The sequence below is a fragment of the Rattus norvegicus genome, chromosome 7 (genome assembly GCF_021556685.1).
Source record: "Rattus norvegicus strain SHRSP/BbbUtx chromosome 7, alternate assembly SHRSP_T2T, whole genome shotgun sequence".
In the NCBI taxonomy this organism is placed as follows: domain Eukaryota; kingdom Metazoa; phylum Chordata; class Mammalia; order Rodentia; family Muridae; genus Rattus; species Rattus norvegicus.
The window spans coordinates 27,227,259-27,241,259 of NC_141540.1; the positions used below are offsets into that span (position 1 = coordinate 27,227,259).

The following is a 14,001-nucleotide window of genomic DNA, read 5'->3' on the forward strand; positions in this document are numbered from 1 at the left end:
GCACATCTAAAAAGGACACAGTTGGCATTCAGCTCTGGAGGTGATCTGCAGCAAAGATCAAAACGCACAGTGTCCTTCCTTCCCATCAACACTTCTAAATGTCTGTTTGCCATAGAGGTTTCTCCATGCACAGAAGCAGAAGATAATAGAGTGACTATTCGTTCCAACACCCTTAGAAGGATGTACGTTGTTAGAAGCATAGCTATCCATAAATAGGGGATGTCTAAATGAATGATGGTAGATCTAAAAGAATAGCGTACTGTCATGGTAATATCCATATACTAGTGTAAACGTTATATAGTCTAGTTGCATACACCTTGGAGGTGGGGCTACCTGGGTTTAAATACTAGGCTCTGTTACTTTCCAGTTCTAGCACTGAACAAGTTACTTAGTTTTTCTGAGCTTCAGTCTTCTCAGTGAAGAAGATAATAGAACTTCTGCACTGTTGAGAGACTTGGATGAGCCAAGGCATATCGATTATTTGGAATGATGCCTGGCACACAGTAATCATTCCATCTTAAAACTCAGCATCAGGCTTTTAAAAATTATAATCCCATGGGATATTAGAGAGAGAAAGACTACAATAACCTATATGTGTATTAGCTGGAGAGACTCCCTGATATCCATGAGCGAACGGAAGTGACACCAAGGGCATTCTGGTATTCAGTCTCCCAACTCTGCACGTTTTTAATGAAGGAAAACTTCTGGAAAGGTTCCTTAGATGCTGGATGTTAAGGATGCTTAAGGAGAGCAGAAGAAAGTAGCATTGATTGACGCAATGATCCAAAAACACTTGCTCTTTCTTTGATTTTATAGAGGTGGGTAGATAAAGAGATAGGGGAGTAGATGGATGAATGGATGGATGGATGGATGGATGGATAGATAGATAGATGATAGGTAGGTAGATTGATAATTGATTGATAGATGATAGATATAGATTATTGATGATTGATAGATGATAGATAGACAGATAGATAATAGATAGACAGATAATAGATAGATGATAGGGAGGTAGATTATTGATAGATGATAGATAGATAGATAGCTAGATAGATAGATACCGATGATAGATAAAAGACAATAGATATATAGGTGGATAGAAATGAATGGATGAATGACACACACATAAAAATAGCACCCATCACTGTAAAACTTTAAGCTTAAAGGCATGAATAAAAAAGGTCTGAAAAGCTACAAATTACTAGGGCCTCTCATAATGAGGAGAGTGAAGGCTACAGGGACCCACTAAATGCCTAAACACAAAGCCGACAAGACACGGGCTTGGGGAGAGGAGGATCTGAGCCCAGCTGTGCCCTTTCCAAGGCCCTTCCACCATCCCACATTGCCTCTAGAGACCACCCAAGAGCAGAATGTGACAAAAGTAGGAAGAAGGGGCCTTCGTGTCCATGCAGGCTAAAGTGTGAAAAGCCAAAAGGGACTAGAATGGCGTCGTTTTTGTTTTTCATTATTGAACCTGTTGGAATGTACTATTCAGCAGCTGATCTCAATGGGTCCTGCTGTGTCAGCAAAAGCACAGCCACTTCCCAGCAATGTTCTAGTCTTGTCTGTCAGGGGACTGAGAAAGGGACAGAGCAGTCAGAGGGGCACCTTCTACACCCACCGGGACCCCAGTCTGCAGACTTCCTTCCTGGCTCCTGCCTCACCCATCCACCTCCGACCAAGCACTGGGCAGGTGGCTCCCCTGGGAACCTCTGTCTCCTCCAATCATCCTGGGAGTTCGGATTCCATCAGCCTCGCTGATCACTGCTCTTAATGACACACAGCGAGTCACCCTTTCACCTTGGCCTAGTAATTTTGAGAGTCTTTTCTGGTTTTTGCAGCCAAAGAACATAGGGAATGTCCTTGTCTTTTGTTGTGCCGTTATAAAACTGTAATCACTTCTTCCTCGGTAAACAGGATACTTTAATTAAAACTGCTGGCCCCTTTAGCTGCCTTCAATGTTTGGAGGGAAGCTTTTCTAATCTAGGTGAAAATGCCATCCGTCCCTTTCATTTGAATTCCAGGAGCAGGTGCCGTCCTTAGGGTGTCAGAGTTCAGCGGAAAAGTGTCATCATGAAGACTGAATGCATGCCTGGCCACTGCTGGTGGCCTTGCATGATGACCTTATTCAGTCTCAGTATTCTCCATCTGAGAAATGGGTGTGATACCACTTAAGGTTGCTGGGGAGTTAAGATAGAATCTCTGACGTGCTTGAACACCAGTATAGGTCTGAATGCTTCCTTGTCTTCTTTCCTCTTGCCCAACAGCATTCCTCCTCCGGTCAGGATTCTCCAGATGCCATTAGCCTCAGTACACGTGGACATGCACACTCACACGTGTGTGTGTGTGTGTGTGTGTGTGTGAGTGTGTGTGTTATGTGCTCATGACACACATGCATGCGCACGCACACCACCCCACTCCAAAATTTTCAGAATGCCCTGAACATTTCCCATCGTTGCCTGAACTGAGGCTGCCAGGGCAAAATCTGCCTGGCCAAGGCTGCCTCTTTCATTCCCAGCGCCCTGCCCCCTGCTTCTTCAGTCAAGGTTTTGAAGGAGTTTCGGGGGCAGTGACTGGAAGGGAGAAGGCCCCAGGTGAGGTGACCACTGCCAAGTTCCTTGCTTTGCCCCACAGTGTATCTGATAATGGTAAGTGTAGTTTAGTCTTCTAAACACTTAGATAGGGTGCTGGGCCTGCAGTTGCCATAGAAACACCTTTTAACTCCTCCTCATCCAGAAGGTTGTGCCAGTCCCCTGGGCTTCGGAGAAGAAAGAGCAAAGAGACACCCTGTGGGTAAAGAGACAGGGAGAAGGAAGGCCATTTTGGTGCGGTAATGGGGGCTTACCACAGGCCAAGCTAGGCGTCTTGTGCCCTTCCCTGGCAACATGGCATCTAGCCAGGGTGAGAATGCCTGCCGGTTCTAGAAGAGGAAGGTGGCAGGCAGGCTGGCTTGAGCATACTGAGGGGGCTCCAGTTTCCAGAGGACAGTTGGGAGCCATCTACTGGAGGCAACAGGGTGTCTGCTGCTGTCAGACAGCAGGTCAACAAGCCAGCAGGCCCACACCCACACCTCCCATTTTTAAAAGCATTATCTCATCTCTGTGCAGTGCACCAAACCAAGGGTTAGTAAGTCTGGATTCCTGCCAGAACAAGGATCCCCCCTCCCCTTTGGCTACTACTATATTCTGGATTTGGCATGTTTCTTGGTAATTTAACTTTTTTTCTAGGAAGCGTATTAAGAGGGAGAAAATAAGCTGTTTCTTGAATAAACCCATAGAAATGACAAGAAACTTGGTCAGTGCTGACCAACAGTAGGACCCTTACAGAAGCAATCAGCTGACTCCAGGAGAGCACTCCTGGCTTATGTTGTCAAGGTAGACACCTCAGAGCCGAAAAGCATCTAGGATAGAGAGGAGAACCCTCTCTTCCCTACTCACACTAGGGAACCAAACTGAACACACCCAACCCATTGTGCGGCTGAAAAGAACTTGGGCCCTAGTCTGCACACCCAGATTCCACCTGCTCCCCCACAGGTCAGGACTACGCTCTAGGCTGAGCAAAAACCAGACAGCACGAACTAGTGGAGAAAGTCACTGACTGCTGAGAGGAAAAGCCAAGAGGAATCTGGGTGGGGGCACTCAGGGGAGAAGGGAGAAAACTTTCCCAGCCCTCCAGCAATCCAAAAAAGGACGCTTCCAAGCAACCCTTAAAGCCAGGGGTTCTGCCCCAGGGACAGGAAAGGGTGGGTGTCCTCGGGTTCTAGGAAACCTCCAAGAGGGGTGACCGCAGGTCACACAAACACCCTGGGGCTGCCAAGTGGACTGACCTGACCACCACAGCCACCTCCCAGATTTCCCCCTAGGCTGGCCTGACCCACCAGCAGTGCCTCTCCAACCACGGTTTTCTCTCCTGCCAGGTCGCCACCCCTCCCCCTCCTCGTCACAACACACTTGCAGAGTAGAATCCCTCACTCAAGACCCAGTGGAAAATTTCCTTCTCCTTTATGACTAAACTTAAAACACACACACTCCATTCTTTACTGAATCCACACTGGCCAAGTGCGGCCTCGTGTCCCCCGCCCCTGCCCAGCAAACACACAGCAGGGACATTGGACCCGAGAGCTTTAAGAGCTGGAGAACAGAGTTTCCAGCTTCTGCTCCTCCTGGGGCCCTCCAAACACTAATTCCTCCAACACTCCTCAGGCACTCCGGACTGTGGGTTCCACTTCTTATCAAGTCTCTCTAACCAGCACAGTCTCTTTGAGCCCATCACCTCAAGTGATGAGACCTTGGGCATCTTTGCTCTTTGGGTGACAAATCTGCTTTCTCCTTAAGCTCTCCCTCCTCACATACATTCAGGGAAAGAAAAAAAACTTCCTGTGAATTTTCACAGCTGTATGGTAAGTGATTCCCCCACAGTCACCTCAGGCCAACTATCAACAGTACTCCCAGGGAGGAGGGCAACCCCACAGTTTTCTTCTCTCTTTTTTTTTCATCTCCCCCTCCCCCAGTTCCAGCCACCCAAACTTGGCATTGGCAGGCCAGAAGCTCCATTAGCACTTGCTGGGAGAGCCTGCAGCTAGGCTGGGTTGGATCTCAAGGAAAAGAACGAAGTTCAAGGGCGCAGGAGATAAGCAATCTCTAAACGCTAGTTTTCTCTCGCAACTCCACCCGCACAATCGAGCAACTTGAAAAGCGTACTCGAGGTCCCAGAACTTCAGTTGGAGTTCCAACTTTTCAGAACCTTCTCTCACCCTCCTCCTCCAACTCTTTTTCCTTTCAAGCCAATGGAGAAAATTTCTAGATGTCAAGCAGGGACCTAGTTCACGCCCGCCCGCCCGCCAGAGACCATCACTAGGCCACCGGTTGGGTTCCGTCTGCAAGGCATTTCTGTACATAGAGTCCCCGCCCAGGGAAACTGAGTCTCCCGCTGCGGCGTGCAACTTGCTCCGGGGCCTCCCAGAGCGCTTACCGATGTCGGAGTTGCAGAAGGCATCCTGGGGATGGCTGGGCGAGCATGTGCACGCTTCCGTTCCCCAGTGCCCAAGGCTCCAGCAGCTCAGGAGCACGACAAGCCCAAGCCAGGGAGTCATGGTAGCTGCTGTGGTCCGCTGCGGGGACTGCCGCTCTTTTCCTCAAAGTTGCCGAGCGCTAGCGCCGGTGCTGCAGTCCGAGCTCACTCGCCGGGTTTAACCGTGCACTGTGCACGGTGGGCAACTTTGAGCTCCGGGGAAGTGCCTTCCAAGTAGCCCGGCGGGATGTGACCAAGTGGCCAAGGGTGTCTGGCGCACGAGTCCGCGGAGCCAGTGAGTGGCCTCCGGGAGAAGGATCGGGAAGCGGAGAAGCAAGAGAAGAAGCTCCTTGGCGCTGGCGGCTGCCCGCTGCCCACTGTGAGCAAGAGTCCAGGGCTGCAGAGTGATATAGGGGCGCGAGGGGACCCAGCCCCTCGGGAGCTCGGGGTCCGCCCCCTCTGACCAATGGCAGCGCCGCATTACCTCATCGGCCCTCCAAAAAGGGGGCGGGGCCGGGGGGCGCGGGGCGACAGGGCGGAGCCGGCCCGGACCGTTCAGATCCTTTTAGGGAATAATGCAGTTGTGGGCACGCGAGTGGGTGGGCTGGGCGCGTCCTGGGCCAGTATGCGCTGCAGCGGCGTCCCACGGCCCCTTCACCCTACGCCCACCGGCCCTCTTTGCGCTTTCGACCCAAACAAGGATCCAATCCCAGCCACCCAGCCTGCCTGCACAACCCTTTCAAGGGCCCTAGGTGGCCCGCGCCCTGAAGTCTTGATCAGGCCTCCTGAAAAAGTCAAGAGGGAAGCCTCAAAGAAAATTTCCCCTTCTTATCTTTCCTAGAGAGAGAGAGAGAGCAGGGAGTAAGAGGAAACCCTTGAGCAGATGGCATCCGTTTTACCCACCTCCCCACCCCCAACACATACACCTCTGCCTTTGTGGGACCGCTATGGTAATTGTCACTGGGGGTAAATTTATCTGTGGAATTATTCAACAAACACTGTTCTGGACGCCAAGCAAGCCCTTGCAATCAGGATGACTGTGCTAATACGATGAGGAAACTAGAATAGTTGTAGACCTAGGTTAGAATGACTAAGAGGGTGTTGCTTTCTGTGGGACAGTAAAAGGAGTGACATCATGCAAGAACATCAAGTGCAAAGGCCTGGGTCTTCTTTGAAGGACAGAATATAGGGGAAAAGGGGGAGTAGGATAGCTGGTCTCACTGGTGACAGACAGCAATTCCTCCTTCAGTAAGGAACTTCCTGAGGTAAGGCAGTCCAAAAGTGAAGTAGATCCAGATCCAAGATCAGAGACGACTAACAGTAAAATTAGGAATGTTATCAACCAAGCCATTTTAAGTAACATCTTCACGGGTTGGGGGGGGATGGGAGTGGGCGAGGGCATGGGTGTGTACTCACACTTTGTTCTACCTTTTTGAGACACAGTCTTGCTGACACAGCCCAGGCTGACCTTGAACTCAAGATCATCCTGTGTCAGGCTTCTAAGGGAGTTAGAGATGTGCAGCACCACACCTGGCCTATGCTATCTGTTTTGAAAAGCAGGATTCCATACTCCATCTCCCTATGCTATCTGTTTTGAAAAGCAGGATTCCATACTCCATCTCGTATTTGCAGATTCCTTCTAGTTAGGGAAAGCTAGGACAGGTGTCCTGTGTACCTTCCAGCTGAAGAAACAGGCCCAGGAAGGGGATGCTCCCACCATCCTTGCAGCTGCCTCTAACCAACATTACTTTTATAATAATCTCTCTCCCCTCTCTGCCACCTTACACCTCAGCTGATTTCAAAGGAGACCTGTATTTTAGCTGCAGAATGCTGAAAACTTGTAAAAATTAGGAAAATCCAAGGGAACCCCTTAGATTATCCCCAAGAGAGAGACTCTCTAATGCAGAAGCAGAGAGCAACATGGTAACATTATTTCTGACTGCACTGCCCTTGTTTAGATTGTTTTGTGTCTTTTGTTTCTGTTGGTACCGCTGTTATTTTGAGACAGGTCTCATTATGTAGTCCAGGCTGACCTTGAACTCTCAATCCCCCTGCCTCAGCCTGCCAAATGCTTCCAAGAATCTCCCACCCAAGTATTCTAGCTATACAAAAGAGAGCCTAGCTCCCACATCTTTCTGTCTTGTCCCGCTAGGCTTTGAGGCCCCTCCCCTCCTTAATTCTGTTCCAGGGTACCTTGATCTCCTCACTGCATTTCTAGCCCCATCTCCTGGAATATGGTTATATTGTTTCTTTCCTGACACGCTGAAGCCTCAGATGAGGCCAGTACTACTTTTTTAGCCTTAGGAAAGTCCCAAGAAACTTGAGTGTGGATAATACCCCGGCAGTCACTTGAGGTTGGAGTCATGGGCACGATGGGGCCACGCTGAGGAACTAGGTTGAATGAGGACATAGTTGGTGGAATTTGAGAGATTCGCTGAACCTTGCACCGTGCCAGTCATGTGGAAGACTTTAGAAGGGTTTGCAGACAAATCCCCTTGGGTTAAATATCTTACAGGCTACAGGCCTCTCTCTGCTTTCCTATTGAGAGACCATTTTGTCCAAAGTGCCATTTGTTTTTCCTCCAAGAGAGAGCCTTTCTGGAATGCAAGACAAGTGCCAGGCAGCTACTTTCTGCTACGTGTCACAGAGCCGATTCCTCAGAGAGGACATCTGAAGTGTGTCTAGTTCTGGCATCTACTTCCTTATGAAAACTCTGGGTGTCTTCTGATTATTTTCTTTCCTCAAAGGTGCTAGTTTAGGTTTATTTCCCCCCTTGATTCTCCCATGTTGGCTTGCCCAGAATTTGAGGGCTTCAGGGAACACACAGCATTCTGGCCAGGAGTCATCTCTTCTGCCTAGGCCGAGATGCTCTTCTCTGCTCACCTCTGCAAGATCAACTTAGTCCTGACCCAAGAAAGAGAAGACAGTGCTCCTTGAGTCCTCATGTAGGTCCCTCCAGCAGGTAGACCTTACAGCCATCCATCTGGACATTAGGTTGTCCACTGGACTAATACGTAAGGGTTGCTTCTGCTAGTCCACTTAGTGAGCGAGATTGAGTGGCCCTGGAGCTTGGGTAAGAATGAGGATGCTAGCTTTGCTGTTCTCTTCTGATAACTGAGAACAATGGCAAATTTATAGAACTGGGGCAAGCTGAAGAGGCTTCGGCCAACACCGGGCTTGTCCTCAAACATACACGGCTCACCTAGTCCCTCTGATGCAACTTTTCTAGGGAAGGTCAGAGTTTGTTCACTTACTATGTATCGAATTTCAGAGGGTAGATCTGCAGGGAGGTATTTACTTAGGCATCTCAAGAAGATACAAAGTTGCTCTAAGACTGTTGGTGTTCATACTCAGCAGGAGAAAAATAAGGTTCAGAAGAAAGAACCGGCACAGTGTCCCACACTCGCTAGAGGCAAAGCAGAGTTCATGTTGTGAACCCTGGTTCCTTAGCTTCCATCTGCCTCACATCCGCAGGCCTAAGTCTTCCAGGCCACGGCATATAATAAATGTAGTTCCACGTTCCATAGCTGGCCCACAGAGAGCTATGTGCATTGCCTAACAGTTCTTGGCTACACTAATAGATCCTCTGAGCTGACCAGCATTTTATAGTTCCGTGTAACTCAGAGGTTATCGCCTGTGTTTCCCTTTCTACCTTATTATACAATCCCTTTTGAAAACATGCCAAGCGTGTCTTACAAATACACGTGTGAATACCTCCTTTCTGGAGAGGAAAAAAGCAGGCTAGCATGGAAAAGAAACATATCCAGACCTGAGACCTGTGACAGACATGGCTGCCGAATAGTCATGCTTCTAACCCAGTGGACAAGTCACCTCATGCATCAGCCTCCATGTTTATTGGATAAAAGATTAAACTTTATGATTCCCAGCAAGGTGCCCCTTGGTGGTGGTGGTGGTGGTGGTGGTGGTGGTGGTGGTGGTGGTGGTGGTGGTGGTGGTGGTGGTGGTGGTGGTATCTACTATTCCACGGGAAATTCTCAAAAGTGTGGTGAATGGCGGTGAAGAAGATAAATTTCACTGTGTGAGCAGGTTTGACACCAAACCAGCATGCCCATCCACCCCACTCTCAGCATTTCCTACACTCCCACCCTACTCCGTCTTCCTAGACACAAGGCTAAAAACAAAAGATGCCAGGGCAGTCTGATAAAGGCCCAGGAGAGACTTGGGGTCTTGTTTCTGGTGGAGCCTCTTGGAGTTACCAATCCACCTTTCCGTTTTCTTTAGGATTGGAAGCATTAAAGAGTCCAGAGCTGTCTTTTGTGTTCAAAACTTAATGGACTCTTGCGCCCCGTTCCGATCTCCGCTTAGATGTTACCTCCTTAGCGCGACCTTTTTCCAAGCCCTTCCAGCGGATTCCCCACAGCGCCCGCTTGTGTTCTTGTTTACATGTAGCTGCCTCTGCTATGGCTGCTCTTCTGCTTGTTTCCCTCCTGAAGTATAAGCCCCTTGAGGATAGAGCATTGGCAACAACGTTCAGTTCATCGATGACTGTAGGGACCCAGAAGTCCACACTAGTCTCCCTGATGAATGTTGCGTTTGAAAGGCAGCCACTCCTCAGAGGGACTCATCGAGTCTATCCTTCTGCCTAATGCTAGGGGGCGCCGGAAGCCAGAAAACACCCGTTCTCTGAACCTTCAGCCTACCGGTCTCACAGAGAAGCCTGGAGAGGGACAGATCCACACCAGACAACGGGGTGCGGATGCCTTGAGTGGGTGAACCGAACCCTTCCCGTCTGACGGCCACAAAGCTCTCAGTCAACATCCCGTCTGGGTCCGCAGCTCCTCCACCCCTGGGCTGGTTGCTTGTCAATCTTAGGGAGAGAGGCTTACTTGGGAAGCGACACACTGTGAATCACTGATTTGGGGGCCACGTGGAGGTCTGGGAAGGCAGCAGAAGAGGTCAGAGTCCCACTCTTCCAAGTGGGGCTCTGGAAGTTCCACCCGGGGAAGGTGCTGACAAGCCGAGGTCAGGACCACTGCCACATAAGGAAGTACCTCAGCTTCCCTCCCTTCGTGCTCTAGACCCTAACCACAGTGCTTTTCCCCAAACCCACAGTACATGTGAAAGCCATTATATTCAAAATAGCCTTTTCCAAGCAACAGACAGCCTGGTCCGCCCATCACCAGGAGCCCTAGCCAGACCCTCAGCAGAGTCGCTGCCCAACACAGGGCATTCAGGAGCCTAAGAAGGTGGGAGCTTAAGGTTCACTCTGTGCCTGGTACCAGCAGGGAGTAAACACCTTTCCTGGCTTCCATCTGGAACCTATTTCATGGCAGTAAAATTGTAGGGCGTCTCTCGCCCCAGCTCCCCCACCCCCAGCCCTGTCAGGGAAGCGAAGACCCCTCTGTAAGGTCTCAGGCTGTGTTCACGTGAATGCTGGGGTTTTCGTATTTCTTTCCATAGACAGCTATTCCCAGGAATTTTAAGCCAGAAAACACATGTGTGTGGTAGAGACATTTTGTGTCCTGTGTTTTCTGGGGTGGTGGGAAATGGGAAGTTGAGTTAAATATTCCAATTCTTGGTTTTCTTGTAATGGCTGTATGTTCAGGCAGTCAATTATTTCTGCAAAGGATAATATGAAGTGGAGGGACCAAAACTTCCCCCACAAGCCTAGTTTAATGTGTTCCTTATGCCTCTGGGGTTACTGCACTTTGCCTTTGACAATGAGGACTTAGCCCCACCCCCAACCCCTACCCCCGCGGCTTTTCTGAAGGTATCAGACTTAGACCCACACAGGGTTGTCTTTGCCAACCACTCCTTCTGGGGCTGTGGAAAGAATGGAATGGACCTGTGGTAGCTCCTGCCTGCCACACTGGGCTGGAGATCATGTTTCTGCAAAGGTACTGTGTGCTCGCTTTGGTGGAGCCTGACACAACTGGAACTGTCTTGTCCCGTGGTGGACTGTCCAAAGGGCATCTGACACTGTAGGTCACATCCTTCTTGATCCTCTGCCTTTGGCCTGTTACTTTCTACCTCTCGACAGTTACCTTCAGCCTCAGTGGCAGACTTCTAGCTCTTTCTGGCTTAGAAATCCTTGCTTTCCCCCTTTAGCGTCCACTCTCACCTTGATCCCAGCTTCTCTCCTGGCCTTGACTGGCTAGTTAGTGTGCTGTGTGCACTGGAATGAGAGTCACAAGATGACAGTGTCCCCTCAGGCCTTCTGACCTTCCCTGTCCATCCTCTGGTGACAGTCTCACTTGCAAATCCCATGACATAAGCAGACTTGAGTTGCCCTGAACTCCCTGTCTTCGTTTTCCTGTCGCTCCAGCATTACTCATTCCCTCCAATGACATCACCTTCCACCAACCATGTCCTAGAGAGCCTTGAACTGAACATCACTACTAGCATCTTTCCTACTCACTGTTCCCACCCTGAAGAATCTTCCTAGACGGTGTCAACAGCCCCACAGTCCTTTTCTATCAGGTTCTTCTCCTGCCTTGCAGCTGCCCACAGTCTTCTCACAGACTAGTTCACATTCTGTGGCTCTCTGAACAAAGTCTTAAACTCCAAAGACATACAAGGTCCTCTCTGATCTGCCTCTTCCCGCAGCACCCCAGGCTGCAACTGGAGGTGGCATCGTTCATATAGAACGTCACGTGACTGCCGCCCCACAGTTACCCAGCGGCCAACTTGCCCTTAGCCCTGCCCTAAACCTCTGTTACCTCAGTGTCCTCTTGTACCATTTCATGCCCCCTGTCCTCCCTCCCCCACTCCCATCTGCCAGGAATCAACTAGGACCACAGAATGTTCTCTGACTCCAGTTTCCTTTCCGCAGTCCATCTGGGCAACTCTCACTCTCTACTGCCCCTAGTAGTTGAAATGTCTGAGTCTTCTCTACACCCAAGTAAACCTGGGTGCTTCTCAATGCGCAGTGCGGCACCGGCACACAGTAGACGCTTAGCAGATACTGAAAAAGGAGACCAAGCAATGAAGGGGGGGGGGGTCCAGTGTATGTCATTATCCCCATCACTAATCCACCACGAGAGGTTCTAGGACTCAACTCCACTGAACGTGGATTCTCAGGGAGATTCACAGAGGTGAGCAGTCTCAAGGAACTCAAAAAGCCAGCAAGCCAGCCAACCACAGTGCTGCTGTCCTTGCTCCTATGAGATAAATGACTGAGAAGCGGCAGGCAACCCCCGTTCACGAGATCCCTTACCATTCTGAGAGTCGAAGAGTCCTATACCTCTCCACCAGGAGAACACTGTGGGTTGGCGGGTACGAAATTAGAACAGGGACTGGGGTCATCGCAAGATGAACTTCGAGACAAAACACCTTGAGATTTTTCTTTTCTCAACTCTGTTTTTTAAATTGATTGTATGCGTGTGCCTGCGTGTAACCAGTGGGAGTTGGGTCTCTCTCTTTCCAACACCTGGGCTCTGGGTGTCAAACTCAGGTTGTCAGGCACGGTGTCAACTGCATTTACTCCGAGAGTCATCTCGGCAACCTTGGAATTTTCTTCCTGACGGAAGCTGAATCCGCTGCCAAAAATCCATCTTGATGGTGATGAGGGCTGAGCTCACAGCGCCTACTGTGGTCCCTTTGGTCTTCTCAATTCTTTGTTAAGATAGTCATGCCTTAGACTTTTTTTTTTTTTTTTTTTTTTTTTTTTTTTGGCCCTGGCAATATTGCAATTCATTGTTTGTTTGAGGTTTTTTTTTTTTTTCAGTTGTTTTTAGGTACTTTTGATGGAATGAAACATCTAAAACTGAAGCTTCTAGAACCTGACCAGGGGGCCTTGTGTTTAAGGGCAGTGTCTCTGAAGATATCCTTTATGACGAGGAATTTGCCCAAGAGGCCATTCACAGAGTATACGTAGGCATGAGGTAACATTAGGGCTTGTGCTCTGATGTCTTCCTCAGTCTTCCACCACTAAATAATAGGCATTTTATATGAGGAGAGAGAGAGAGAGAAAGTATTCGTGTTGCACATGGTGTAGAGATCCAAGGTTAATAAGAATTATCTTTCTCTATCCCTCTTCAACTTATCGTTTGAGACAGGGGCTCTCCTTGAACCTGGAGCTCACTGATTCAAGGAGGCTGACCAGCCAGTGAGCTGCAGAGGACTGCATATCCCTATTTCCCCAGCACTGAGACCACAGGCATGTGCAACACCACCTTTCTTATGTCACTGCTAGAGCTGTGACTTCTGGTACTCAAGCTTGTGCAGCAAGAGCTTTGTGCATTGAGCCCTCTCCCCCATCACCACACACCCACTCTATAATCAAGGAAACTGAAGCTTAAGGAAGACATCTCGCAGACACTAAATTGTGTTATTCTTTCCTTCATATCCATCTTCTAGGCCTTTTTATCAGACTTTTTCATTGCTATGACTGTTTTCCCTCTTTTCACCTGGCTGCCTCTGCTTGACTGGAGTGCAGAAGAGTGGGTCTTAGGGTCCCTGGGGTGTGCCTGAACGGGCAGACATGGACTCGGTAGAATCCATGGCTACATTTTCCCAGAGTTCTCTGAGTCACTTGTGAAACCTGGTCATGGCTTAAAAAAAAACCAACAACTAAGATAACTTTATTTGAAGCAAGGGAAATTAATGCCAAACTTCATCATTTCCTAATCACAGATACTCCTCAACTTACAATGAGGATATACCCAGAGAAACCCGTTATTGGCTTAGAATATCATAATCCCAACTGCATGTAGTGTACGTGACGAGCTAAACACTGGAGCTGAGCCACAGACAGGCTGCAAAGTGCCACTGGCTCCCTGTTATGTTCACTACCGTAACCCAGAGTGTCAAGAGAGGGTTTTCCTGAGCATCAGTAGCTCAGGAAATGGTGAGAAGTGAAAGATTGGGGGTCGGTTTCTACTGAGTGAGCATCATTTCCCCACCGTCTTATAAAATCAGGAGTCCATTGTATGTGTGCTTTTACCTTCTCAAGCTCAATATTCTAGAGATTTTGACTCTTCTCCGCATGGTAGTGACATACGCGATGCCCTGCCGTTGTGCGTCCTTGTC

The 14,001-nt window shown here is 49.3% G+C and overlaps 2 protein-coding genes across 5 annotated transcripts in view; one reads left to right on the plus strand and one right to left on the minus strand.

Annotated features, from left to right (window-relative positions):
* The window catches only part of Timp3 (TIMP metallopeptidase inhibitor 3), a 51,126-nt gene extending 45,735 nt beyond the window's left edge, over positions 1-5,391 (minus strand). The window contains 1 exon segment of the mRNA NM_012886.3: positions 4,972-5,391. Within this exon segment, the coding sequence (NP_037018.2) occupies positions 4,972-5,092 (121 nt within the window). The 5' untranslated portion in view covers positions 5,093-5,391.
* The window catches only part of Syn3 (synapsin III), a 448,670-nt gene that overhangs the window by 205,793 nt on the left and 228,876 nt on the right, over positions 1-14,001 (plus strand).